At 49.7% G+C, this 13105-nt stretch overlaps 3 protein-coding genes across 3 annotated transcripts; 1 reads left to right on the top strand and 2 right to left on the bottom strand.

Annotated features, from left to right (window-relative positions):
• Positions 1 to 825: 825 nt before the first annotated feature.
• On the bottom strand, positions 826 to 1560 carry ETH_00027670 (phospholipase/carboxylesterase, putative; the record flags this gene model as incomplete). The annotated part of the gene is made up of 1 exon (XM_013372960.1): positions 826 to 1560. The coding sequence occupies one exon, from the start codon at positions 1558 to 1560 to the stop codon at positions 826 to 828; it is 735 nt and encodes a 244-aa protein (XP_013228414.1).
• Positions 1561 to 5199: 3639 nt separating this feature from the next.
• Positions 5200 to 7809, top strand: ETH_00027665 (uncharacterized protein; the record flags this gene model as incomplete). Its single annotated transcript, XM_013372959.1, has 4 exons — positions 5200 to 5938; positions 6114 to 6403; positions 6623 to 6757; positions 6952 to 7809. 4 exons carry the CDS (start codon positions 5200 to 5202, stop codon positions 7807 to 7809), a joined length of 2022 nt encoding a protein of 673 aa, XP_013228413.1.
• Positions 7810 to 9168: 1359 nt separating this feature from the next.
• Positions 9169 to 10580, bottom strand: ETH_00027660 (uncharacterized protein; the record flags this gene model as incomplete). Its single annotated transcript, XM_013372958.1, has 3 exons — positions 9169 to 9754; positions 9908 to 9999; positions 10140 to 10580. 3 exons carry the CDS (start codon positions 10578 to 10580, stop codon positions 9169 to 9171), a joined length of 1119 nt encoding a protein of 372 aa, XP_013228412.1.
• Positions 10581 to 13105: the final 2525 nt, after the last annotated feature.

Below are 13105 nucleotides of genomic sequence, written 5' to 3'. Positions count from 1 at the left end.
TGACTACCAATCTAACTGATGTGTCACCAATAGGCTATTCTTCTACTTCAGCCTAAGTACAAAAGCCCTTTCCATGCACGGCATTGTATGAAAACGCCATATTCATAGAGTGGCCTCGCCACGCTCTCTCCCCGTCAGCTCCCGGAATCAGCTACTTTGGGACTGAAATACGGACTCTTACTTGTTAAGAAGAACCCAAAAAAAGGTTCCGCTCATCAACAAGCATGTCTCTCCGACACTTCCCATCCAAATTATAACACCAGGATGGACGTCTTAGGGCAAACTGGGACTGTCCGTTGCTCAAGCTAGCTCTACAGAGTAAAGAGTGTTCTTCTCGGTTCCATTTGAGCCATCATGTCCCAAAGCACAAGCTGCTTGGCTCCTGTGCAATGCTATCATGAACAGCTGCTTCTGCCAAGCCACCGTGTACAGGAGCCTTTGCCGAACCGCCATGTACAGGAAGTAGCCCCTGCCAAGCCACCATGTACAGCGACCCCTGCTAAACCGTCATGTACAGTACTATCCCCTCTGCTATGTAATGGTATACACAAGCATGATCAGCGCAGTCCACTTGGTGTACGGTTACTACCTGTTCATGCGCCAAAGCTTGGAATCTTGGAAGCTTCAGTCGTCCGTATCGCCACAGAAGTCACGAATGTAAACCAACGAATGGCTCCGGTATAACTCTGCTTGTTTGCCTGCGCCTAGAAGCGTCGGAAGGCTTTCGCGAGCCACGTTGTGCAGAGTAGCACCTGACGAGTTGCCACTGAAATATGAACAGTGGAACTCCCCAGCGAAGTCCATACCTGCGTAAATCGTCATTATTTACTTTGCGTTGAATATGCGTGAAAGGAACACCTTGATGTCGTTGAGCTCTTGCTGATTTGCTGAATGTCCCAGCCCCTCGTACAGCTTGAATGTAATGTCATCCTGGCACTTCTCAGGCCTAGCCCCCGAATCTATTAGCCTATTTCTCACGCTCTCCACGCTTGTTTGTCCGTATATGGGACGAACAATGTCATCTACAGCACCGTGACAGTGCAGGATGCGAGGAACAGCCTGGGCATAATGCGGGGAAACTTGGATCTCCTTGCCGAGTGGGCACCACGAAGAAAGAGAAAGTATACCCCCTAGCTTGTGTGGAGATGTGAGGCCTACCAAATACGCAAGAGCTCCACCCTGGCTGAACCCGCCAACCAGGATTCGCGAAGGGTGGATGCCTGCTTTGATCTCTGAATCAATAATTCTGTCGATCCGGGCTTTGCTGGCCATGAGGCCATCCTTATCCTCACTAGAGTCTGCAGAAAGACCCCTTATATCACTCCATGCCGTCATGCGAACACCCATATTAAGCGTGACTGGGCGCGTCGGGGCCGTGGGCAGAATGAGGCGTGCCTTCTCATGAATCTGAGCAGCCTCAAAAAGCTGGAGTAATTCAGTCCATCCTCCCGCAGTGTCCCCCAGACCATGCATGAAAATCAAAGTCCCAGTTGCCTTGCTGGGGCACCAATGAAGCCCCTCTCCACCAATAGTGTCACCCGGCGAAAGCACAACAGGCATCTTCACGGCAGTGCGTACACCTTTAACGCTGCTGGAACCCTGTAAACCGAGCCCCGCTGATCCAACAGAGCTTGTCTGTCTCAATGGATAGCGTGTCAGGCAGGTACACGAGAGAAGACGCACTAGTACAGACCTGCGTGCAGAAGTCTCCAACGGTGCCCTTTGGCGAGGTGTCTCGGCCCTCACAGGCCACCGAACTGCAGTAGGCGCCGTCAAATTTTGACGAAAAATCCTTTTCTCACAAGCCAGCGGTCCAAAAGCACGAAAAGCGGAGGAGCGAACCGTGCTTTGTGCCGCCAACAAGACCAAAATTCCTACCAACTGCAACTTCCAGAGCTGTGTAGTTGCGGTCGGTAGCGTCATCCCACTAGGTCAGGTAGACCAGTGGAATAGTATAAGCTCACAGAAAATCCTGCCTAAATGCGCGACAACGGGTAAAAGGAAAGGTCTGAAGATTGGCTGCAAACCGTCACCCTGCATCTGCCGATCGCCCGTTGGTACCATAGTGGGGCTAGGCAGGAGAGCCGCCTACGATTGCAAGTTGTGTTGGGCTATAATGAACCAACTAAATATTTTAAGGCGACGCTCGCGTATTTCAAAAGTTCATTTTTTGGAGAGCATCACTCACATTTGTTCTGGGGTCGCTGGGTCAGGCGTCTTCACATTCCCTGGACAGATATGAGATTTGGTTACAGCACTGTCTTCGCTCCGAAACACGCTCCGCTGTGCTCGAAACACCATCTGTAGTTGATCTGGTCATTTTTGGAACCCTTGTGGCCATTGTGCTTTTACATCCTCCCCTGGTCCCGGAGAAGCTAGGTGAAACGTTCTGCCAGCCGCATTACAGTGTGGCGTTTTCCGTGAAATTGCTCTCCAGCTTTGCTTGCGTCAGTTTTTTAAAAAATATAAGTAGGGTGCAAGCAGTGCCTGCGGCTTTGCAACTGGACAGAGCTACACCCCTGGGCAGTGAATCGTGCTGCCAGGGATTGAGTAATGCTTGGTGTGGTTTAGGAGTGGCGCAATAAGAGATGTTCAAGTGTCCAATTTGCTGTGCTGGTACTGTGCTAAGCAAACCATTGGCTTCCTCTGTTGGTAGTTTAGGTGTCGTGTGTTATAGGTGTCACCGAAATTTGCACTTGGGTCCTTACGGAGCTGCATTACTTCTAGGGCTCAGCTTTTCTGTTTTCCCTCGGAAACTTTGCTGCTTCATGTTTCAACTGCCCCAGCATTACCTGTCATAGTTTCAGATTCGCTTCTTCACTTACGTGAGCTCAATAAGCGTTCTGCTCTTTCAGCCACAAGTGTTCGCGCCAATCTAGCGGTATAATCGCGTCTCTGGAATGTGTCTATTCCTCTCGAGAGAGACTGCAAAATAAAGGCACGTATGTTATCTAGCTATACAATCGCAGGAATCTGCTTCAGTACCATGATGAGCCGGCTCCACAACGTTTTCCTTACTATTGTTGCTCTTCTATGCACGAAACGGGTCAATTTCCGTTGATACAGCCCTTGATGTGCGATTTGGGCGTAGGGTTTCCGAGGTAGTGTTCGCCGCTTGCTAATTAGGGACTGTCAATAAGATATATGCCTCATTTTATTAGTAAATGAGTAGATTTTGCAACTTTAAAGCTTTCAATAGTTTTTTTTTCAAGATTAGAGCGGAATATCACTCAAATGTCCCCTTCGACACAAGGCCTGATTGAAAATTCTCAGCAATAAGTTCAGTTGTTGAATATCGCCCGCTGGGTTTGAATGAACGTGGCTTGCAACTTTGATGCCATTGTCTTCTGGGCGAAGCGACAGCTAGGGTTGGTAAGATAGCTCTTGTAGGGAGTTTCCTTCCTTCACCGAAGGCGTAACCATACCTACGATTATACCTGCGGCATAGGACCTCTATCCTTCTTTGCGCAGTCATTTTCCCACGCTTACACAGGATTCGTACCGCCGTATATATATCATTAGATTATGGTTGGAAAGCTTGGTTGGCAGCGGAGTCAAGGCGCCAATCGGCGGCCACTCCCAAGCGCGCTGTTCCATAAAAGAGGGACTACGCCGAAGGCGCCAGTCACACAAGACAGAGCCAGTTCAGGGTCAAGACAAAACTGCGTACTCTGCTGGAGCCGACAGTAGGGTCTTCCGCACACGCCTATTGGTGTGCTGGCTCTCATGCCCACAGTTATCGCATCTCCAGCAGCTGCCTCCTCCTTGACCTACGTTCTGACATGTAGGGAAAACAGCCTCAAGACAAAAACTCCCCTGCGGACTTCGGATTAATATATCTTCCTTATTGTTCAGACTAGCTGGACAGGGTGGGTGGATGAAAGTCCGCCCGTAAGGGCATGAGTTTATAGAGAAATGCAGTGGTGAATATCGTGAAGGAATTAGAGATGACAGCCCTTAGTATTTTTATAGAAACAAGCAGCATCTCAGATTGCTCAAGATTGGAAGGGACGCTCCGAAGAGTCCTATATTGTGGGAGCTCATGCGTCCCGCAGCCAGCACTGGACAATACCGGGAAAAATTCACGGCAAATTAATACATGGTGGCACCTACTGAATTAAACAAGACCAACCTTTCCTGAACACTAAGAAGCTGTCACCTTCGCATGCACGATTAGCGTACAAACGAAAGAAAACCGACTGAGCAACAAAAGTTGGAAGGCTGCTGCTATGTGTTGCCTTGGAGCATATTGCCAATACCCATTGAAAGAGGTGATGAGTTACTCCTCTCCAGAGACGTGTCTCAGACATGCATCTCGACAGAGAGCATAAAAGCAACGTACAAAGCTGCAGATTCTTCAAATATCAAACATGAAGCTCCACCCCACATGGCAACGAAGACGTAGGAGCAAAGAACTAAGCAGCTACTGCCGGTATCCATAATGCTGTCTACTTAACTGGAAGATCTGATTTCCAACAGTTGGTAAGAGATACGCAAGACCAAGCCGACAAAGACCAACAGCAAAGTGGACTGTCCTGACTACAGACAACTGATCTGAGTATGCGAGGGAGTGAGATGCTATTCTGACGAAATGAACTTGTTGTTCTAAAGAAACCGGGCAACAACAAGAAGTGATGTTTAAAAGCGATGCCTAGACGGACTTTCGGAACTTCGAAACTGTGACGTTGAACCTAGATACATGGAAAGAACGATGCAAAGCATCAATCCGAGCAGATATACAATTGCTCACGCACGGTATAAGTAAGCACCCGAGCTCAATATATGCACCCATATTAATACGCAGTATTTGAGGGGAGCAACTCTGATAATAGTGGACACCGGAGCGTTCCAAGCACAGCTGTAGGAGATGCAGCTGAAGCGTTGTCAGTCGCGTCAGTTCTTTGTAGCTACCGAAGACAGTGCTGCTCAAACTAAATAAAGAACTAAAATTTAGTGCCATTAATTTGAAGCGGGTATCAAATACATCTCGAAAAGGCGACGACTTCTCCAGCCCGCACAGCCCCAGCAGCCCCCGTTAATCTTATGCTGTCTCATTGCCCGCCTGTGTCAAATTTTGAAGCCCTAGCGGTCTCCCATCCAGTGAACACTTGAATTAAAAGGATTATTTAGGCTGATTGTCTCTAGTTTGCTAGCTGCTGGAAACGCAACAGCACGGCCTGGGTTACAACGAACGAAGCGATGGTAGAGGGAAACCCAGACAGGACTTTAAGGAGTAGTGGAGGGAAGACGGTGACGCTAGCTACCTCGAGACAAGCAGGATCTACCGTCGATCCTTCATGTTCAGCGCCTGGTGATTTGAACGAGACCAGTTATACGGGCATTGATCCTACAGTCACCACTGGCTCGCCAGCTGCAGCCACAGCATTCAAGCCTTTGCGTTTCTTGCAGCTTGTGGCACTTACAGGCTTCTTAGCTGCTGCCGCATCGGTTATAGGAAAGTCAGCTTGTGACTTCAGCCCTGGCGAACCACTGCAGCAGTTGTCAAGCGTTTTTCGGGAGAAGCTGTTTCAACCCGTTCCCGTGGACGACGGCATTGTGTGCGGCTTCCCAGAAACGGGATTTACGCACCTTGATCTGAAGCCTGATAGCTTTGGAGCCCTGTTAAAAGAAACGGGGAAGGCGCTGCTGCTCGCCACCTCTGGCGCTCGTTGCGACCTCAGGATCGCAAAGACCCCAGGAGGAGTGCCCGTAGGAGCAGCAGTTTTCTTCTTTTTCTCTGTCCTGCTTCTACGCGCCTTGGTTTTTGGTTGTATGCTTGCTTGCAACGGCCTTATGCTCAACTTTCACGTCAAGTGTTTATTGGTTGCCCCATCAGCTGGAAGCAGCAGCGTCGCAGTATTCGCGGCAAACTTCCTCTGTTCCGTGGCGTTGTCTTGGCTTTTTTTGGGAGAGCAGCTGAGCTACCAATTTGTTGCCGGTGCGGCTTTTATGCTTTCTGGAGTAGCGCTACTTTCTTTGCATAGGGGTAAATCTCATTCTCGGGCTCCAAAAGAACATACAGCGTAGTTGACGCTGCAGTTTGTCGTTCCATTTGCATATTTCTGTTTTCGCTGGCCAGTTCATTTCGTTTGTCAAAATGGATCCATCCGCAGTCGCATTTGATGATACCACGAAAAGCCACGACAGCGACAAGGAACTGTGCTCTTCATCATCACTACCAGATCAGCAGGAGGACCTGGGGGAAAAATCCCCCCATACTACCCCATCTGACGACAAATGCTCCAAATCTACTGATAGTGTGCGAGAAGAAGGCCTAAGAGCCTTTCGAGCCGGGGATTGGCGAGGCGCGACGGACGCCTGGAGCCGTGGCCTTCGCACCCTTGAATATATATTGGCCAAAGAAGACGAATTCGATGATGACAAGAAAAGGGAGTTCGTTGCTGTACGCTCCACAGTCCTGCGTACTACAAACGAAACAGAACCCGGGATGCCGTGCTGGCTTCTTCCCTATGCCCCTCACTCACACACCGACACCCTTGTGTATATTTGCCGTCCCTCATCAGCCGCCGTGTCACTAGTTCTTCGTGTGAAAGAGACGTTCGCACGGCCATAAAGCACATTAGGCTGATTGCATTGCCTCTGATCTTGTGCGTGCCTGTAGATGCATCAGTCGTACTTGCTAAACCTGTCGCTCTCCTGCCTAAAGGAGGGCCGCTGGTCTGCATGCATCTTGTACAGTGACAAAGCACTGCAGAATGACCCCAATGCCTTAAAGGCTCTGTACAGGAAAGCCCAGGTGAGGAACTAAGTGGATCTTCTTCGCACGACAGGTCATGCGTGTTGACTGGTTGCATTGCTTCTCTCCTATAATATTGTTTGTGGTGCACCCAGTAGCTCTATGGATGCGGCGATAAACAAGCGCGGATATTGCCTGGATATTTGGGTGCGTTTTACTTACATGTAGTTGTTTTGCTTTTGTAGGGTGCTCAGGCCCAGCAGGAGTTGGGTGACTTTGATGGAGCTTTGGCCACCGTAAATCGGTATCTTACAGTCTCTCCGGGGAGCCCTTTAGCACTGTCATTGCGATCTCAGCTGAATCACTTGAAGGCGACCCATGCCATCAAGGAAAAGAAGCTTGTAAAGGGGATGTTTCGCAAACTGGAACATGATCCGAGGTCTGAGGCAGTCGAAGCCACAGCTGCAGAAGCAGTGAGGAGCAAAACAAGCGTTCTGGGGTCACTCGGGAGGAAGCTTAGTTGCTGGCTTGATGTTTTTGGCCTTCAGAAGCGTGATGAGCATCCCGATATTGAACAGAACCGAGATGCGTTCGAGAAGTTTAATGCTGCAAATGCGAGGGCCCAGCTAAATTTGTTCGAAGGAGCCGGCTGCGGGCCTTCGTTTGATGAGCGTCACAAGGATGCTGTGGCCAAGGCTTTGGCTGCCATGGCAGGCGAACGAGATTTGGATCCAGAGAAATCTTCGAACTCTGAGGACATTAAGCGCCTTGCGCACCTCGTAGACAGATACCAGAAACTGCACAGGGGAGACGCCTCGTTCATAGAGAAGCTGCGGTTTCACGTTTATCTTGCTCTGTTCGGGATCAAGCAGATTGCGTCGAAGGCTTGCAGGAGCTGCTGGCGAAGAAAGCGAATATGCCAGAAAAGTAAGGGGAGTTCGGATTGGGAAGAAGTAGAGCCCGAAATCGCCAGAACATCCGGAAGTGCAACGCTCAAAGGCGATGGAAACAGCGCGACTTCTAGCAGATCCATTCGGCGGAAGCAGCACTGCGCAACTTCAGAGGCTGCTCGCAGGACCCGCAAGCGTCGTAATCACTCCATCGAGCCGTAGAAGCCCCACGGGAGAGTCGATATGCTTGAGGAAGCGAACCGTAGGGGGAACTGATGTGGCATCGCGCAGCTTCCAGGAGAGCTGCTGTGCAGCTCTCCTCGAAGCTACAGTAGCGCACAGCACCAGATGACGAGATCCATGTACTGCAGTAGGCATACACATTCGAACAGCCGGAATCACAGCGTCAGAGTCGCAGTATTCTAGCAAGCTTCGTATCACGCTGCCTCCGGGGACAGTGACGTGGGCTCCCCACAACGTGTGCAGTTAGCTGTGCGCAGCTACTGGGCATTCGCAAGGCACTTTAGCACGGCGACTGCTCACGCAAGGGTCCCACTTTGTTTGAGATCTCCGTAGCTTCCATTTTAGCAGCCGACGTTACCACATGTGCTTGCTTCCTCCCTGCACGGCCTTGTACCAGAGTTCCCAGCACTTAATCTGGCCACAAACTCTACAGCCGGGGGACTCCGCCCATTAAGTTCGCACGAGGAGCTCGCTGCCCCCGAGCGGCGGGTGGCTTCCTGAGTCATGTTACTCGTTCAACACTCAAACTGCTCGCCCTACGCCTAACGAGGCGGACTAGGAAAGCCGCGCAGGAGTGCGTACAGATGAGGGCTGCCAGGACCGAAGCTTTTGCGTTCCGCTTCGTCCGCATCTGCGCCAAACTAGCGAGAAGTGTGGCGTCTGTTCACACGAGCTTCCTTAAGCTAAGTGCTGAAAGACTACTGGCAACAGCGAAAGCCAGTGTGACTCTCTCGACTTCGATGCAGCACTCGTCTTCCCACTACTCTGCTGCTGCTGCTGGCTAGGGCTAATGAACGCCCTCTAAATTACTGAAGCACTGAACTGAGGTTGCGCGCACCCAAAGCACGCGCACATCTAGCACCAGAACCCAAACTTCAAGATATATAACGTGTCGACCTCACATGGCAACTGGAAATGCCAAACAAAGACCTATCCATAATCCCGCCAATGTTTAGTGCCGAATGACTCTCTGTCTAGCAGCGCACACCGTGATTCTTTGGTATCACATCGCCTGCTGCTTCATGCCCTCGTCACAGCAAATACCCGGTAAGCCGTCTCCGCTAGTCGCTTCGTGCCACTGCGTTGCTAACATTTGCAGCAACCGTCCCCGTAAAAATGCATGGGACAGAAAGGCATGAGACAAAATGGGCCTCGGACAATTGTCCTTTCAAACAACGGGGACATCTATCCCGTCTTTATCTGCAGCGTCCACCGAAAAGCTGCGAAAAGTTCGTGGTTGTGATTGTTGATGCGGCAGTTGCAGAAGAAACTGGAAAACAACAGCCGTTTCCTCCCTCTAAGCCAAAACAGCACGCTGTGCGGTGCGGATCTTAAAAATTAAAGTTCTGCGCCATGAGGGACCTGTCGCTTCCCAGAATCCTCAAGTTCAGGCTCAGGTTCAAGCTCCGCCTCGTAGCTCAGACCAATGATGTCCTCAACTGTTACTGGAACGTTGGGGCCAGGATTGAAGGTGTCCACAAGATCCTGTGGGTCTGCTTTTAAGGCGCCTGTGCGTTTGCTGTAGTACAGGCGCAGACGAAATTGCTCCTTCATCCACCCATTTATCATGCGAATACGAGCTTGCAGTTCAGTGTTCGACAGCTCCTCCTCTCGCACCCTAGGCTCTTCAGCTTCCAGCGCCACCACATCATCAGCAGACATCTCGAACCTCTTTGGGACCGGGTCTCCCTTTCTCTCATACTGCGCTTTCTCCCGTTGGCGCGTTTGATCCCAAATCCGACGATCCGCGGCAGCGCGCAGCTCCACAAACAAGTCGGGGACATCTAACATCTTCGCAGGATGATTAATGACAGAGTACGCCTGCTGCAATAGCTGAACATTTCCCTTGACCTTCTTTGGTCCCCTCAGTACGTCACGATAAATTGACTCGTTTATAGATTCCAAAGCCCCCTGATATTTAGGTCTGCATCAAATTTCACAAAGAAGCGACCAAACGCCAATATTCCTCAACCACTCCTCCTCTCTATCATGCAGACAGAAGAAGCTAACACAGATGATTTACAGGGCTACTACGGCAAGCCCCTAAGACAATCTTAACTGGTGAGGCTGGACTTACGCGGTCTGCAGGCGGGGAACAAAAATTCGGTCGATGAGGTCATTAAAAGCTTTCGCATCACTTGCCTGTTCAGCAAGAGGGTGCCCACCTTCCTGTAAAAGCACAACGCAAGTGTGATACAACAATCACAGTGCGAAGATACAGTGCGAAGATACACTCATCCCTTAACAGGTATAATGGGCATATGAATGATGGCGCTGCTCATAACGTGTGCTTATAGCCATCGACATACTTCGTCCGAGCCGAAATTCTGAAAGAGGTTGCCAAAAATGCTCTGTAAACTTGGCTTCTCTGGCTGAGACGAAGGAGTGCTGCCCTGAGAATTCGAAGAAACGCCTCTTAGACCGCTCGCCCGATTTTCTGAACCACCTTTGGACCCCGAAGGTCCTGTGTCACCTCTATTTTCAGGGATCTCTGGCACGATACCACCCGACGAGTTTTTTTTGCTCCTACCCGGACCACCTCCCTCTCCCCTTCTTCTACTGTCCTCAGAATCATTTCCCACTCCACTCGTTTCGTTGCTGTTGGACCCGTTCGCTTCCACGACCCAAAGGCAGCTCAAATTATTACGCAGGAGTCCGACTACATTGCTTGGATCGGATTGACCCTGAAAGGTTCCGAGAGCGATCAAGGCCGCAGTAGCGGCGTGTCGCAGGAGCCTAGGGACGGTCATTGGTGGTAGCGAACCAGTCACAGCAAGTTAAAAAGCTGTTAAGTTGAGAAGACCACAGTTCTGCGCCACCTTCCTCGTCGACGCTCAGGATTGCACTGCCGGCGAGGACGAAAACTGTCCGCGTGGCTGGCCCTCCACAAGAGGAGCCAGAATTAGTACAAATGTGAACAGGTTAGGCCGCAGAACACACAAACCGCCGAACGCCACTGCGGTCATAAGTGGGGGGTCGACGTGTTAGGCATCCAGCGTTACTGCGAGGCGTACTCGCCAGTGGAGTGAGACGGAACGGCGGTTACTTCCAAAAAATCTCATCTGAAGACTCCCAATAAACGAATTCTACGCAAAATAAACAAAGAAAGCAGTGGAAAAAAGCTCAATACGGTTGTACTGGGAGTAGAGAACTGAGAGCGCTGCAGCTGCCAGGGCAATCGCTCAGCCAATGCGTCCTGGGAACGGGCGTACGACGCAAGCCGCTCCGCAGAGCAGCAAGGTTGTACTAATCAAAAATTACCAGTTAAATGACTTTTCGTCTGTAAATTACAACAGCATTAGTTGTATGGTCGCGATCGTTTTGAGTTATCCAGTCGAGTGTGTCCCCTACCAGAAGCCAGTGCTAGCATCGGTCCAAAGTGCTGCAACGGCTCGCGAAATACAAACTTACTAATTTCAGCATATTCGGTGTAGTTGCCTAAAGGACTTATAGCATGCATTGCTGAGTCCCCTTCTGGAGGCCCTCTGCATGTCCACATAGCCTACACTGCCTACTAATCGTCTTTCCTCAATCTGCCCAAAACATTTTGCTGCGTTCAGGCCTAACATCTTTTGATCTGGCACATATGGAAAACTTTTTATAATTAGCACTGACAACCTAAGAACAATATCAATTTTAGCTGGAGTAGATAATGTTGTTTCCAAAAGTTGCAACGAAAATTTTAGTCGCAGTTCTTGGTTTCCAAATCTTCGGCGAAGTGGATAGAAGTTTCTTCCGTGGCTGGAAAATTAGATGAGCACAGAGATATAAATGTAGCCCGTACACGAAGACTATTTTAAAATGGCCTTGCCGTGAGAGTCTGAGGAAGCAAACCTGAAAGGAGCCTTAATTTGCGGGTGCATGGAGCGGTAGGCACGCCTCAAGACACCTCTGTTCATTTTCCAAACCTTGGCAACTTTTCTCGATTTGTATTGGGAATTGTAAGAGAATTGCTGATGTCTGGATACTATCGTTTCCCAATAGTTGCGTCCATCGGCCATTCACCGCAGTTTTAGTAGCAGATGGGCGAGCTCCTGAAAAGAAGATTTTCCTCGGTGGTGTTATGTTCTTAGATCTTACGTAAAACACAAGTGCAAAGATTATAGCTGCCTCTGTAGATTAGTTAGCGCACCCAGGGCTGCGAAACAAGCAAAACTGCGGATACTGCCGAAAATTTAATTATAATTGGTGCAGTGTACAAGCTTCCTGAAGATCGGAGCAGGCGCCCGTCAAACAGTGTCTCTGGTGACTTGTGAATACAAATCAATTGGTGAGGACTGAGAACTGGCAAAAATGTAGTGGACTTCACATGAATGAATTTTCTACTTCGCTCTCAGCAGCTTAGCGCGAACCCCAAAAATGGAGGCATCAACATAGCGGTAAGGCACCAGTTTCGCATTAATTGCTTTTAAGATAATGCTTACCAGAAGGCCCCTGGATGCTGAACGCTACGTGGTTGTGCGGGAGTTGAAGTTAAAAGACCCCACAACATTGACGCCCCGTGATGCAAGAGGCACGCCAATTGTCTCCTGTTCATGTAGGAGTTAAAGAAAATTATACGCTGCCACACGAATTGAAGCACGTTGTTCTAAGCAGCAACTACTGCACATGGCTAAGAGCAAGGACAACGCAGGAGTAGCTTCTGCAGGTTCACTATCTCGTGTGAAAGAACGAACGTATGGAAAAACTACAAGCTCCCGCCTTGTTTTCTTGCATTCCAGCAATATCATAGATGGTGGCAATCACATGTAAATATCCGTCAGAGTGCTGTTCATGTGACGTTCAGACGCAACAGCTACTCAAGTGCATCCGCTTTGATACCTTTTGCTCTCTTGTGGCTTCGTCGCAGGAGCTAAACATAAGCAGCAGTTTTGTGGGATCCAAGCGGCCCACAAGAGGGCAAAGGCTCAGAATGTGGTCGTTCCTTTTGGTTGCGCCGCCTTTTACTGGAACGAATGAACGTTTGCAAACCATACTTGGGTTCAGTATCGCATATGAGGCATTGTGAAGACATATTTGATTTTTTCAAATATAGGTGAAATTCCGTACCAGAAAGTGCTACATTTCGTAGTTTCTTATATACTGTACAGACGTAAAAGTGCCCTGCATCTAAGGCTCCCCTAATTTGAGAACAAGTAACGGTAGGTGCCTGCGTTTGTGGGCCTGCCGATGTGACAAACGGCAGCTCTGAAGAGCTACAGCGAGAGCTGCAAGAGCTTTTTCTTGACCCATTGTATATCTCCAGAAGGAATGAGGGCGCGGTAAAGAAAGCGAG

This window comes from Eimeria tenella, genomic scaffold (genome assembly GCF_000499545.2).
Source record: "Eimeria tenella Houghton genomic scaffold, Eth_scaff114, whole genome shotgun sequence".
Taxonomy (NCBI): domain Eukaryota; phylum Apicomplexa; class Conoidasida; order Eucoccidiorida; family Eimeriidae; genus Eimeria; species Eimeria tenella.
This window is presented reverse-complemented; position numbering and strand designations above follow the sequence as displayed.